This window comes from Nelusetta ayraudi, unplaced genomic scaffold (genome assembly GCF_046127955.1).
Source record: "Nelusetta ayraudi isolate G7.1 ecotype Tasmania unplaced genomic scaffold, CSIRO-AGI_Nayr_v1 ptg000002l, whole genome shotgun sequence".
NCBI lineage: Eukaryota > Metazoa > Chordata > Actinopteri > Tetraodontiformes > Monacanthidae > Nelusetta > Nelusetta ayraudi.
Genome location: NW_027466052.1, coordinates 3,285,467 through 3,300,408, shown reverse-complemented (window position 1 = coordinate 3,300,408; position 14,942 = coordinate 3,285,467). Strand labels below are relative to the sequence as shown.

Below are 14,942 nucleotides of genomic sequence, written 5' to 3'. Positions count from 1 at the left end.
AACCCTTTTAGATTTTTTTCAGGACTTGTTGTGGCCGTGGCTAAAGATGCTTCTCGCTGTTTGTTTTTAAGCATGTCATGTGACCATTTTGCACGAAAATGGAATTCAGACATCCAGCATAAATGACTTAAGCTGAGTTCAAGCAGTCCAATCCTGGATCAATGCGTGCTATCGAACAGAGATACGCCATGGCAACGAGAGCGGCGCACTTTCCCACGTCTGAGGCGGAAAACCTCATGGATGCTTACGAGGAGGTAAAGGAGAACAGTAAACAAAAGGCAACACCGTCACAGTGGAAAGGACTGGAAGATGCTGGTTGACCTGGACAAAAAAACTCTGCTTTCCACCTGAGATCGCATCCACCAACCTGCGACCAGACCTCATTCTGTGGTCTTCCTCACTCAAGCTCGTCTTCATCGTAGAGCTCACGGTACCCTGGGAGGGTGCAGTGGAGGAGGCTTACGAGCGAAAGAGGCTGAGGTATTCCGAATTCGCAGCAGATGCCCAACAACAAGGCTGGCATGTGAAGATACACCCAGTGGAAGTAGGCTGCAGAGGATTTGTAGCCACCTCAACATCTGGGCTACTCAGGGAGATGGGAGTGCGAGGGAAGGCCCGCAGGCAGTTAAGGACCTCTCCGTGGCTGCTGAAAAGGGGAGTCAGTGGCTGTGGATCAAGAGGAAGGACTTGACCTGGGCCTCCAAGTGACTGATGGCTGATGGGAGTGAGCCTGGGACGCTGGGACTCACTGCTGAAACCTCCAGAAGTGTCGTGGGCTCATCAGCGAAACACTAGTGAAGGAGGCCACCCACTTGATAACCCAAAGGATGCCATCTCTCACTCGAAAGCCACAGTGTCTCATCGGTGCCTTAGGTGTATCTATTGAGGGATAGCAAGACCTAGTCCTACAAACAGACCTACAACCCAAATAGTTAGACAAAACTTCTCACCAACCGTCCATGCTGTCTGCTAGCTAATTTCTCCATAAAATTAGCAAAAAAACAACATTGTCCTAGTGGTCATTTGGTGTTAAAGGATCCAGCAGTACAGCAGAAGAAGTAAAATCACTGCAGCAGCAGTGCACTTCCTTCTCTCAACATGAAAATGACCGAATATTCTTTTGGTGAAACAGGAAGGTGAAAACCTGCAGGGTTTCCCCTTCTAGCAATTCTGAACCTGTGACTTGACTTCTCTACTTTTTATTTTATTTTATTTTTTTAAAGGCATTTCAACGCATCAGAGACACTTTGAAACGCGAACTCATGGTTATTTACGTGTCGAGTCGGCTTGACGTGACAGAAACGCCCGGCAGAGATTGAGCGAGCACGCCCCGCCCTCTTGTGACGTCTACGCCGTCGGAGAGTGGGATACTGGGAGAGCCGGAAGTGAGCACAGATTCCTGCCTGCCTGTCTGTCTGTCTGCCCGAACAACTCCATCCACCTGGGTGCACCGAGAGCAGGAGTCTGCGTCAACCAATCATCCAGAGGTCAGAGCTTCCTCCGCGGCGGACGGTGAGTAGCGAGCACTCCCGGGGCGGGCGGTGACAGGTGTGCCCGCGCAGGGAGCTCTTCGTCCCAGTGAGCGGCAACCATTCCCGACGGCTCGTTAGCTTTAGCCACCTAGCTCGCTGGGGAAGTGGAACAGGAAATGCCAGAGCCTGGCGCTCGCCGATCCAGCGGCGCTGTAAGATCCATCTGTGCGGCTATTAGAAGGATTCAGGGACAAAAAAATAATTGTACATGTGTTGTCGTGGCGCTAAAACACAATTTCTGCCTCGTCAGTTTCCCTGCCGAGCCAGTTTAGGCTCACAAACCGCGGCAGCAGTTGAATTGAGCTCCGTTGGCAGGGAGAAGCTAATTAAGCGAGTGAGTTAGCCGAGACGGCCGCTGAAGTAATGCCGAACACCCGGATCTCCAGCTGCTCCTGGGCATCCAGAACCGGCTGTCAAATCAAGTCGCTCAACTCGCAGCCCTGATCCCGACCATTGAGCTGTGACGTATATGTTAGCAGCTGATTGGTGAAGCCGCCCTGTGTGGGGGAGAGGCTCGTCTTCCGGCTTCCCAGGCGGCTGTCGGGGGGCCACAGCCCAGATTGGTTCCTGGCGGCTCCTTTGATGAGGTGAAAGTAGGAAGCTAGAAGCACGAAGTCACATCTTAGATTGGTCCGGATCGTTTGTTCTTCACAGAATGTGGCTTAGATGTATGAGGATAGGAGCCTGAATCAGAAGTTTTAGCTATGTTTTTAACATGTAGAATTTGTAGTTGTTCTGTAAATGTTTTGTTGCCTTATAGGGACAATGCACAATTTTTTTGTCGTGGTCAGCTTCAAGGTAATAAAAAAATTGCTGAATCAAGCTCCAGCTGTGTTATTTCTTCTGGGCCAGAGTCACATGACAATTCTATTGGTTTCCAGCCCTTTCTGTCCTCTTGTGGACAAAGCCTGGCCAGCCGCGCGTTAGCGCATGTCAATCCCCGCCCTGCCACTGTGACTAATATTGAGAAACGACCACAAAAAGCATGAAACGGCACCAAAGAAAGTTTATGCTGTCCAACATCATATGGGGCGTCACCCTAAATCCAGAGTTACCCTCTGCAACCAGAACTGCGGCGTATTTGGTGTTTCCAGGGGGGCGTTAGATGTGACGGACCTGCCTCCGACTTTTTATTTTAACTTTTTATTTATGTTTTATTCAACCTTTATTTAACCAGATAGAGCCCATTGAGATGTTCTCCCTGTGTCTGCGTGGGTTCTCTCCGGGTTCTCCGGCTTCCTCCCACACTCCAAAAACATGCATGTCAGGTCAATTGAACATTCTAAATTGTCCGTAGGTGTGCATGTGAGTGTGAATGGTTGTCTGTTTCTATGTGGCCCTGTGATGAACTGGTGACTTGTCCTGGGTGTCACCCTGCCTTCTCCCTAAGACAGCTGGGATAGGCTCCAGCAGACCCCCGTGACCCTGAATAGTAATAAGCGGGTATAGAAGATGAATGAATGAATGAAATTAAAAGTAAGCAAGCAGATTCCGAAAAACAAGTCCGTGTTGTGGACTCTGCCACAAATGTTCTCAGCTTCGATTTAAAAGTCCTCAAAGAAATGAGCCCTGTTTGTTTCCAGTTATTTTGCAACATATTCCATGCCAGAGGTGCAGAAAAGACAAAAGTGATTTCACCCAGTTCAGTATGTGCATATGGAACAGAAAGCAACACATAACCTTGAGAACGATGTGAGCGGATTGGTTTGAGTTAAAGCCACTTTGGGATGGTGAAGAAAAGGTCTTGGTGTGGGATCCAGGCCTCCAAAGCCTCCTTGTTCTGGTTCACGCGCTCAGCGGTGCTCTCGCGCGGTGGGGAAAAAGAACAATGGTGTATTGCCCCTTTAAAATATGCAGGTGGCGCTAATCTGAAGCCTCTCACCGGAATGTGGGCACTACTTCCTGTTGCGTGTCTGTCAGCAGCACCATGTGGAAGGCAGCAGCAGGACAGTCGGTCAAAGTCGCCGTGGACGACGAAGTGGACGACTGGGAGACGGACCCCGACTTCGAGGTAACTCCCCCCCGACCCCGCCCCCACCCCACCCACTCCTCACACCCTCCTTCTCCACCGCGCCGCCTGACTGCGCCGTCTCCGTCCTAGAATGACGTGTCGGAGAAGGAGCAGCGCTGGGGGGCCAAGACGGTGTCGGGCTCGGGCCACCAGGAGCACATCGAGTGAGGCGCCGCTCTACGTCGACTAGCCGGTGGGGCGCGTGGACGCCTCGTCCTGTCTCCTGACGTCTGTCTCCGTGTCTCCTCAGCATCAAGCAGCTGCGGGAGACGGTGTCGACGGAGCACTCCAGCCTGAAGAGGATAGAGCTGGACGCCATGCCCAAGGCCTCGCATGGCTACGGCGGGAAGTTCGGTGTGCAGGAGGACCGCATGGACAAGGTAGGGCTGCAGGACTCGGTTGGTGCGTGCACGTGTCCGGGGTCTTTGGGCAACTCGATGAGGACAAACTGCATAGATAGATAGGAAGATGTTTATCTATTATCCATCGTCCGTTTGTTGGTTCGTAATAGAGTTGCCGTATGTGACGTCATCGGCAGTCGCCGGACCCCCAGCCGACGACCTGACATACGGCAACTCTATTAGGACAAACTGCATTGCGGTCAGATGAAGCAACGATAGATGGATGATAGATGTCTGTCCATCTATTGTTTGTTCGACCGACCCCGGTGCAGTTTGTCCTAACAGAGTTGCCGTAAGACCCCGGACACATTCCGTACCCACCCTGGCCTTCACTGGGGAACTGAGGGCTTTACCCATAATGCACTGGTGGTGGTCTCAGTTTGACTGCTTTGTTTGCGTCCTCATCTGCGTGTGTCGGCCCCTCTTTGACTCCTTTTTGATTTCAATCAGTGATTGCATGCGCTTCAAAAGTCAGTTTTTAATGAGTGGCAGGTAACTGGTGTTTGGTTCCTCAGCCTGGTTCCTCAGCCTGGTTCCTCAGCCTGGTTCCTCAGCCTGCTCTAAACCCTCTGTTCCTCTGTCTCCCAACAGTCGGCCGTCGGCCACGAGTACCAGAGCAAGCTGTCCAAACACTGTTCTCAGACCGACACCGCGAAGGGCTTTGGAGGGAAGTTTGGAGTGTTGTCTGACCGCGTGGACCGGGTGGGTCCGCTGACTGGGGGCCATCTGTTGTTGAGAGTTTTGAGTCCCAAACCTCACGTTTGCCGTCTTTGCCGACGATTTGTGTAAAAATAGTTTAAACTTGTATAATGCAAAGTAATAGCCTGTTGCTGACTCAGCGCCCCCAGCTGGCCCTTTGCACGATCGCGGTGAGAATACCCACACGCACGCCAGCAACTGGTATGCAGTACCGCGCACGGCCAGACGGGGGCGCTGTGTCAGTTACACAGAAAAAAGTAAAAAAGAAAAGAAAAAAAGGAAATGATGCTGAGGTGAATAAGAGAATCTCCTGCTGTGAAGGTCAGTTTACAAACTGCTGCTGCTTCTTCTGTGGTTTCAGTCGGCGGTCGGCTTCGAGTACGCCGGGAAGACGGAGAAGCACGCCTCGCAGAAAGGTGGCGCCACAGCGCTCTACTCATTTTGCCTCGCTCACATGACCGGCTGACCCGTGTGCGACGAAACGCGGTAGCCGAGGCTTTAAAGCCTCTGCTAGGTGTGCCCGCTGACCTTTGACCCCTGCTCTGTTTCGGCTGCAGACTACTCCGCCGGGTTCGGGGGCCGCTACGGCGTGCAAGACGACCGGGTGGACAAGAGTGCTGTGGGCTTCGAGTACCAGGGCAAGACGGAGAAACACGAGTCGCAGAAAGGTCGGTGTCACAATCTCACACACACACACACACACACACACACACACACACACACACACACACACACACACACACACACAGGGCGTGTCCTGACGCGCCAAGCTGTTCATTCCTGTGTCTGCCGCCACATGATGGTCGCCGGAGGCAACCTGAAAGACAGACCGCAGATCAAAGAGGAGCAGCGGGGCAATCGCTTTTACCACTTCCTGTTTTTTGGCTTGGCCCCTCCCCCCGCAGACTACGCCAAGGGCTTTGGCGGCAAATTTGGCGTGGAGATGGACAAAGTGGACAAGAGCGCCGTGGGCTTCGAGTACCAGGCCAAGCCGGAGAAGCACGAGTCGCAGAAAGGTGTGGTGTGTGTGTGTGTGTGTGTGTGTGTGTGTGTGTGTGTGTGTGTGTGTGTGTGTGTGTGTGTGTGTGTGTGTGTGTGTGTGTGTGTGTGTGTGTGTGTGTGTGTGTCCACGTTTGCAGTGTTTGGCGAGTAATCTATTACTAAGTAATCCACTACTGTAATGGAACTACTTTTTTTGTAATGGAGTAATGTAATGGGCTTACTGTGGCGAAATTGGTAATTATGTCATAGTTACTTTATCGAGTAACCATTCCGTTACTTTTCTGAAATATTTTGCAAGGTGTTGTATATAAATGTTATTATTCACAAAATGTCTGAAACAACCGAAAACAGTCATCACAGCCGTGCATGCAACCAAAACAAGCATGCAGGGGGCAAAAGACAAAAACAGCCCATTGTGTTTGACAGCTGGAACGTTAGCTCATCTCGTCTAAATCAAAGAGTATTGTGGTTTGTTGTACATTATGTGCAGGACACAGGACGTTCTCAACTGTCACTTTATCTTTTTTCTTTTTTAAACTAAAGTAATTAGTAATTGATTACTTATGAAACAAAGTAGTGAAAGAAGTAATTAGATTACTTTTTAAGGAGTAATGAGTAGTTGGACTACTTTTATGGAGTAATCCCAACAACACCGCATGTTTGCTCCTGTCTGACACGCCCCCCAATCAGATCTTGGATAACCTTGGCAGGTGAGCTGAGGAATTTCCCACAATGCACTGCTCTGGTTACTTGTATGAGGAAGCGGTCCAGTCCCACCCACCATCCCGCTGCCACATTGAGTGTTTTTCCGAATAAATAAATAAGCCTTTACCTGTGTGTGTGTGTGTGTGTGTGTGTGTGTGTGTGTGTGTGTGTGTGTGTGTGTGTGTGTGTGTGTGTGTGTGTGTGTGTGTGTGTGTGTGTGTGTGTGTCCTCAGACTACGTGAAGGGCTTTGGCGGGAAGTTTGGTGTGCAGACGGATCGCCAGGACAAATCTGCGCTGGGATGGGACCACCAGGAGAAACTGCAGCTGCACGAGTCACAGAAAGGTGGCGCCGCTCGGCCAAGTCACACACACACACACTGCAGCAGCGTTGCCTGCGTCCACTGGTCGATGCGTTTCAGAAACGCAAACTGTGTGTGTGTGCGTGTGTGTGTGTGTGTGTGTGCGTGCGTGCATGAGTGTGAAACTGGTCTGGCCGGCACTCTGTGGGAACGCTTCCCTCTTTGCTCAGTAGGCGGCGCCCTTGCAATCCCGGGTGCGGTTTCACTGCGGTCGCTGAGTCCTCAACCACTTCCTGAAGCCTCGGGTTCACATATAGGAAGTGAAAGTGCGCCTCAGCGGTGTCGCCAAGGAGGCGACAGGAAGCGCTCATCGTCGCCGGCCGCCACAAAATTCTCACCGGCGGTTTTGAAATTGTAACCGCAGACAGAAACGCCGCAGCAGGGCGCGTCGGACCCTGAGGAGCTCCCCCTAGTGGTCGTCTGTGGTGGTGCTGCATTAATGACGCTGAGCAGAGAGTGTGTGTGTGGTGTGTGTGTGTGTGTGTATTGCAGACTATAAGCGGGGCTTTGGAGGCCGCTACGGGCTGCAGAGGGACCAGCAGGACCACTGTGCTCTGGGCTATGAGCACAAGGAGACACTGGCCAAACACGAGTCGCAGACAGGCACTGACCCCATGCCCCCCACACTGACACACACACACACACACACACACACACACACACAATCTCCATCTCAGGCGCAGCAGCAGCAGCACAGTCAGCCACAGAGCCCCCTATGTCTTAGAGAGCCACAGTATAAAGCCAACTGAAATACACATTGGGGCAAAAATGTAAAACTTGGACAAAGGACAACATTGATATTTATTGAAGAAATCTTCCTCCAGATGGAACGTTGAACCTTTCTGTATGGACCCAAACAAGTTTTGCTTCAACCTGAATATGGAACAAGCAAAGCTTAAAACTATACAATAAATAACTTGGCGCATATGCAAAATCAAATTTCCAATAAAAAAAAAAAAAAAAATAATAATATCAAATGTAAATAAAAATTGTTGATTTAAATTTCAACAGTCAGCTTTTTCCACGGGCCAATAATACATTAAAAACAATGAAATGACACCAATAAACCAATGAAGTCATAATGATGTCCTTCAACGAACACCTTGTCCTGATTGACGTGCCAAAACACCAGCAGAGCATTCTGGGATTTGTAGTATTAGCAGCACATGTGCTGTATAGTAGTGGTGGGCCAGCTCTAGCAGTGATTTTGTATTGTGTCGCTGGCCTAATATCATTACACTTGGCCTGAACTCTGGCGACAGGATGTGGGAGGCACAAGCCTCACTGACTTCCTGTGACGTCACTGCTGCTGCTGCTGCTGCTCTGTCATGTCGTCCATCCCATCCATGTTCCCTCGCCTCCGATGGTGCCACCCCCCCACCCCTCCCTCCGCCCTCCGAGCCGACGCTCGGCTGTCAACACGGCTTCCTGCGCATGGCACAGGTCCCGCTGCCAGGCTCCGCCCCCGCCCCCGCCTGCCGTCGCTTCTCCTTGGTTACCCGCGCAACGGCCGACACCCCCTCCCCGTCTGCGGCCGTGCACGCCGAGAAGCCAAGACGCGCCGCTCGGAGCCGGTCCGACCCCAACACACCTGGCTTCTCTTTTTTTTTTTTTTTTAGCCCCGCCTCCCAATAAGTCTGCATGAGCTCCTCTCTTTCTCCCTCCCCATTGCTTTCCGCGAGCCTTCCTCCAATGGCTTTCTAGGGAAACCGGCAAACAGGAAGTGACCTCGTCATCTTTCTTCTCAGATTACTCTAAAGGATTTGGAGGGAAGTTTGGTGTCCAGAACGACCGCATGGACAAGGTGAGCCTGCGTGTGCGTGTGTTTGTGCGCACCAGAAGTAGGAAGTAATGAAGTACAAATACTTTGACAGCTTTTTACATTTACTCCCTACATTATGACACAAATATCTGTACTTTCTACTCCTTGTATTGGAAAAACACCCCGGAAACTTTTGTGTTTAAAATTCTGTTCAAAGTAATTCACTTATTATTGATTATTTTAAATGGATCATGTTTAAGAGGGAGATTGTTTTACCTCGGCTTTGGAGTCACTGTTCAGTACAAAATGATCAACCAATGTGGCGACATGGTGGCGCAGTCGCCTCATACCAAGAAGGTTGTGGGTTCGATTCCGGGTCTCTGTTCCTTTCTGTGTGGACTTCTCCCGGGGTGCATTTCAGAACCTGAACTTTCTTACTTTTACTTGAGTTAAAGGAGTTAAATCGGTACTTTTTCTTTCTTTTCTTTTTTTTTTACTCATATGTGTGAATACTTTTGCAAATTCTGGTGCGTGCGCGTGTGTAACGCTGCCAACTCTTGATGTCAGAGCGCCGCGACGTTTGACGACGTGTCGAAGCCGAGCTCGTCCTATCAGAAGACCCAACCTGTGGAAGCAGGTGAGCGACTCTTCTTCTTCTTCGTCTTCTTTCTCCTCTTCTTCGTCTTCTTCCTACTCTTCTTCGCCTTCCTCCTACTCTTCTTCTTCCTCTTTTCGTCTTCTTCCTCCTCTTCTTCCTCTTCTTCTTCTTCGTCTTCTTCCTCCTCTTTTTCTTCTTCTTCATCTTCTTACCATTCTTCCTCTTCCTCTTACTCAGCCAGCAGCAGCACCGGGAGCATTAAGGCTCGCTTTGAGAACATCGCCAAGCAGAAGGAGGAGGAGGACCGGCAGCGGGCCGAGGAGGAGCGAGCGCGCCGTCAGGCCACCGAGAAGAGGGAGCAGGAGGAGGCGCGGCGTAAAGCTGAGCGGAGCCCCAGCCCGACCCCGGTGTCCCAGCCCGCCGCCGCCACCGCTGCCCACACCTATGAGGTTAGCAGAGTCTGATTGGGCAGGCTGTGATGGAAAGGAAACCAATGAGGAGCAGGCGTTTCAGCTGCCCAGGTTCTTCCCTCATCAGGGCGTGACGGAGGCCGCTGCCGAGGAGAACGGTGAGGCCGTGGAGCAGCAGCAGCAGCAGCAGCAGCAGCAGCAGCCGGAGGAGGAGGATCAGCAGCAGCTGGAGGAGCAGGACCTGTACCTCACCCCCGATGACGAGGCGACAGGAGGTGAGGCTCTGGCTCCGCCCCCTCCCCCGCGCCTGCACGGTTAAATTCCTCCGAGTTCCCTTGTCGACTTCCAAACGCTGTTCCTCTTTCCAGACGCGTCGCAGTGCAACCAGGGCGACGAGGGCATCACCGCCATCGCCCTCTACGACTACCAAGCAGGTAAGGCGGGCGCGGCCACGCCCCTCCACCGTCTGCGCAGACCGGCGGTCGCGTTAACCAAATATTTACCATCTTTTTTTAGTTTATTTTATTAACGGCGACGGATTAATCTCAAGGCCGTCGGTCATTTTGACAGATTGCACTTCTCACCCCTGACCACTTGGTGGCGACAAGCTTATCGTAACTGACACGCGGGAGGCGTGGGGACGTCAGACAGTTAGTTTTGCGTGTCTCTGCGCGCTCTGTCACGGCCGCAACCGACCTCAGCCAATCACAGGTGTGTTGCCTTCACTGGGCAGCGTTGACGGCAAGTAAACACAGAACAGAAGACAAGAGAACACAGCGCAACGGACCGTTGCAACACTAATTGGCTATTGTCTCTCTTGATGCTTGACCTCAGTGGCTTCACTCAATAAAAATGTGGTCGCAGTTGAGTTTATAAAGTTTCTTGAAGCGATTCAAGCCCGTTTTTTTTATTCAATAGATATATGTTGGCCCGTGACTTTGTCCAAATTTGAAATTTCTGGTCTGGCGCGACCTCTGGCGCCCACTGACGATCGGCCGCCCTCACTTTTTGCTCCTCCCGTTCAGCCGGCGACGACGAGATCTCCTTCGACCCCGATGACATCATCACCAACATTGAGATGATCGACGAGGGCTGGTGGCGAGGCTGGTGCCACGGCGTCTGCGGCCTGTTTCCCGCCAACTACGTGGAGGTCAGAGGTCAGCCGTGATGACGGGGCAGAAGAGCGTGGAAGCCGCTGCCGCTGCCGTCCACCCAGATTGCTTCACTCTCATTCTTTTTTTATTTTCCTTGCTTTTTTTTTTTTTTTTTTTTATTAATAATCCACGGCCCCTCTCCCTTCCCTGAGCCCACCTGCGCAGCAGCAGGGGGCCGAGAGGGGGAGGAGCCAAACCAATATGTTTGGAAGTTGTTTTGAAAGCTCTTTCCGATGTTTCTCTCAGCTTTGCAAGTTTTGGTTGAGTGTAGCCACTTTTTTTTTTCTTTTTTTTTTTAAAGGGAAACTTTACCTGGCAACAGGTTCCGCCTCTCACAGAGGACAGTTGAGCTGAAGCTCTTTAACTCGATCCGATTGGCTCTGGAACGCTTCAACCTCCAGTTCCACCGAAACTAAACAAGTTCCTTCAGAATTAGCCTTGAATGATCGGTCTCCACGACACAAGGTTTTTCTGTGGAACCAGAGGGTGGCAACTTTTTTTCTTTTTTTTTCTTTTACCAATTGATGGACCAAAATAGTTTTTCTTCTCCTTGTGCCGATTGAACCTTCCAGTGATCATTGGCTTATGAGAAGAACTGGGAGTGTTGATTGGCTGATATCAAAGCATTATTAACACAGCCGTCACACTGAGAATTATGTGTTTGTGTGTGTGTGTGTGTGTGTGTGTGTGTGTGTGTGTGTGTGTGTGTGTGTGTGTGTGTGTGTGTGTGTGTGTGTGTGCGTGTGCGCGTGTGTGTGTGGGTGGCTAAAGTGACCTTTTGCAGAAGTTTGTTTCCGGTTGCCTCAAGTCTCTTCATCTCCTGCTTGTTCTGTTTTTTAGATCCAATAAATAAATGAACTATGATGAGTCGTTGGCTGTTGCCTTTATTTTCTGCCTATACGCTGGGAATATAAAACTCCTTTCTGGTGATTGTCTGGCCTGTATAATTTTTTCTTGAAAGACCAAAGGACCATGACAAACTCTGCAATAGAAAGATTTGCCATGAGTCACTTTTCAGGTTGCAGTAGTCCTGTCAGCCGTTTTAGACGCATCTATTTTTCTATTGCAGTCCATGGGAAAAATGCTTTTTGAGCCAATGGGATCTTTTTTTTATTTTTATTGCTGCAGTACCTCGAGTGACCATTAGAGAGAAAAGAAAATCAGCGCGCTGCCAAATCTGGTCTGGTATCCAGTTCTTATAATACAACTGGATACTGGACTTGCAATATATCCAGTTCTAATAATACATCCACGTCATGGATGTAATATTAGAACTGGATACTGGACTGGCAATATGGTGGCGGGCCGATTTTTTCCAAGTGGCCTCTCGCAGTACTGCACCAAAAATAAAATCCAATGGGCTGTGTCTCGGCTCGTCTTGATTGGCCTGACGTCCTGACGTGTCTGTAAGTGACATTCTCCAGGATCGTTCTGATTGGCCAAAGATCATGTGAGTTACAGAGGCTCGATGGAAAGTGGCACTACTCCGCATGCTCTATTGACCAAGCCCCCAGAGTCCAAAGATGGCGGCCCATTCATTTCAATGAAATCTCTCACCCAGCGCATGTCCCGAAAATTTTTTTGTCGTCCGCACTAATGGGTTGGCTGAGACACAGCCAATGGGATTTTTTTTTTCTGCAGTACCTCGAGTGGCCACTAGAAGAAAAAAAAAAAAATCAGTCCGCCGCCATATTGCCAGTCCGGTATCCAGTTCTGATAATACATCCATCCTATTGACCCAGTAATGCGTAAGTCAACATTTTTTGGGGTATATGCGCCTGGTGAGCAACTTCATTGAAATGAATGGGCCGCCATCTCGGACTCCGGGGGGCTTGATCCACATGGCCGTCGCATCCCTGATAACGTCGGTTGTTTGTTTCTAAGTCACGGAACTTGGGGGATGGGGGGGCGTCGACGTCATTGCCGGACACAGAGGACACCACGCCAGTGCAATGCTCTATTTATTTCTTACAGTGAGTTTTGGTTGCCATACAGGAAGTCGGGGGGGTGGGAGGGGCGTGGTTACAGGAATCGTCACTCTCGTTTTCACTCCAGTTAATTAATCGACTCTAAAGATGATTCAGAAGCACAAAATTACAGCAACATAGAAAACAGGAACACAAGTCTCTGCACAAAGTAGCCGGGAAAAGAGGGAGGTTTGTAGCCGCCGGGCAATGCGAAAAGAAAAAAAAAAAGCAACCAATCAGGAAGGACAGACGGCTGTGTGTGTGGCGGACGGTGGTATATGCAGGTGGGTGGGGGTTTGGTGGAGGTGGTGGGTGTGGCCTCGCTGGCGGCCAGGTGATTCCTACTAGATCTACTCTGCTCTATACGTTGGTTTCCGCGGCAACCACTCGTGTTTCAGGTGTCAGCGGTCAGCTGACGGACTCGTCCGTGATTTGGCAGGTGGCACCGCAGGTCAGGTTCTTCGGGGGGAGGAGTGACGTCAAGCGGGGTTCGCCGCTCGCCGACTGGCCCGGAACGCCACCTCCCCAGCAGGTCAGTGTCTCTGCGTTTGAACAGTTTAATTAAAATGACTTTTGGTTTTTCTTAGCATTCGCGTCTCCGCTGCTTCCCCGCGCTGTGATTGGTCTCGGTGCAGTGATGTCATTCACTTGAGTTAGAGCAGCTGCTCTTAAAAAAACATCTTTAAAAATAAATAAATAAATAAATAAATCATTGTCTTGATTTAAAGGTCCAGTGTGCCTGACAGTGTGTATCAGTATTCAGGGTGCTGTCAGGCAGACGTCCTTAAAAATAGCTCAATTGGCAGATTTTGTTTCAATGCTTTTGACCATTTTCAATAGACATTAAAGCACATGTTTTCTACATATCTCATTATATGATTTTTCCCTCCTATGAGGTGGCTCACCAAAACACTCCATGCATATTTTAGAATTGTGGCCATTGTGGCCCACCAGTAAAAAGTTTAAAAAGTTTACCCACCCCCGAGCAAGACCCTTGCTCTATGAATATTCTTATATCCGTGAGAACCGCTCTCTAAGTGTAGAAAAATCAAATTACTTTTATTGTACGGCAAGTACACACTTTTATTCATGTATTTATGGGCAGTAATGTTAAGCCTTTACCCATATAAAAATCATAAATCCAGCTAAAAAATGTTCATACCGGACCTTTAAGTGTGAAACGTTTCTCCACTTGTTTGGCACCAAATCACGCGAGTTGCCCCCTGGTGGTGGTAGTTTGAAGGTACAAGCCCCACCCCCTCCTGCTTGGAGCAAGAGGACAGGAGTGTTTCTCCCCGAGGCGGCAACTCTCAGGTCAGCGGCTTGTCTCTCAGCAGGTGTTTGCTGATCTGCCGCCGCTCTGGAGAGCCTGTCAGCTTTGTCAGTTGGTCCGTGAGTGTCATCACCCCCCCAGCCAATCACAGCACAGAAGCCACTTCACAGCGCGTGGCCGTGGCAGAGCCCAGATCAAACGTTCACCTTTAACTTCACCTGATTTAAAAAAAAAAGAAGAAAAAAAAGAGAGAGGTTTTGTTGGCTGCAGTCCCCAAAAGTACCTCTAGATGTGAGCAAATCACAGGCGCTGGACCCCCGGGTGGAGACGGCAAAGAGCAGCAAAGAGCGGATGTACGTCATGACCCGCTGACAAGTGATGGATGCAACTTTAAAAGGTGCAAAATAAAACACAACTAAGAAGATTCAATCAGAATAAATATTGCTTCTTACATAACCCATAATTCTAATAATAATAATAATAATAATAATAATAATGATAATAATAATATCCACCTTGTGTCTATATAGTATTTCGGTTTTAGGCAATCCACACGTCAGTGCTGTTCAGATAACCGCTATAAAATTTCATAGAACTCTATACAAATCTTCTTCTTTTTTTTAAAAATACTGTGCTTTTCTATCTTTCCACACGTTGCTGTTGAAAAGAAGTGACACGCTCAGGAAGAGGATTTCTAGCAGCAATGTCCCGCCTCGACCTCCCGACGGCCAATGTTCACAGAACACAAAGCTTGTGTCCTTTTCCTCGGTCCCCTGGAGAGGCTGCAGGGGGCGCTGTGAGACCAGGGAAAAGCTGTCGCTGCCGAAGCACGCGTGGAACTCTGAGAGCGTCTACAGACGGGCGCTGGAGGGGGGGCGACGGCGGTGAAGAGGTGGAGGCAGGGGAGTGTGAGCTATTTAAGGCATCCTCAGAGGGATGATGGGTGGGTGATAGGAGAGCATTGCGCCACCCTCAGGTCAGCTCTGGTAACTTATAATCAACTTTCATAAATACTCTAAACCTTTGTTTAATAGAACTATACATGAAATTAGACATGTGGGTCCTTGT

The 14,942-nt window shown here is 49.9% G+C and overlaps 1 protein-coding gene and 1 long non-coding RNA gene across 4 annotated transcripts; one reads left to right on the top strand and one right to left on the bottom strand.

The window, feature by feature from the left end:
• The first annotated feature begins 1,217 nt into the window (after positions 1-1,217).
• cttn (cortactin) lies at positions 1,218-11,070 on the top strand. Of its 3 annotated transcripts, none has more exons than XM_076017592.1 (16): positions 1,218-1,512; positions 3,453-3,543; positions 3,634-3,707; positions 3,794-3,923; positions 4,536-4,646; positions 5,005-5,059; positions 5,201-5,311; positions 5,549-5,659; positions 6,584-6,694; positions 7,203-7,313; positions 8,459-8,514; positions 9,040-9,109; positions 9,308-9,519; positions 9,608-9,755; positions 9,849-9,914; positions 10,506-11,070. In XM_076017592.1, the coding sequence occupies exons 2-16, from the start codon at positions 3,460-3,462 to the stop codon at positions 10,646-10,648; spliced, it is 1,593 nt and encodes a 530-aa protein (XP_075873707.1). In that variant the 5' UTR covers positions 1,218-1,512; positions 3,453-3,459; the 3' UTR covers positions 10,649-11,070. The 3 variants fall into 3 exon arrangements, with proteins under 3 accessions (XP_075873707.1, XP_075873706.1, XP_075873709.1); XM_076017591.1 differs by having other exon boundaries at positions 1,219-1,512; positions 3,456-3,543; XM_076017594.1 differs by lacking the exon at positions 7,203-7,313 and having other exon boundaries at positions 1,224-1,512; positions 3,456-3,543.
• On the bottom strand, positions 1,401-1,974 carry LOC142883068 (uncharacterized). Its single transcript, XR_012925989.1, has 2 exons — positions 1,815-1,974; positions 1,401-1,703 (listed from the first exon to the last, which is right to left on the bottom strand). It is a non-coding gene; the product is annotated as an uncharacterized LOC142883068 (long non-coding RNA).
• Positions 11,071-14,942: the final 3,872 nt, after the last annotated feature.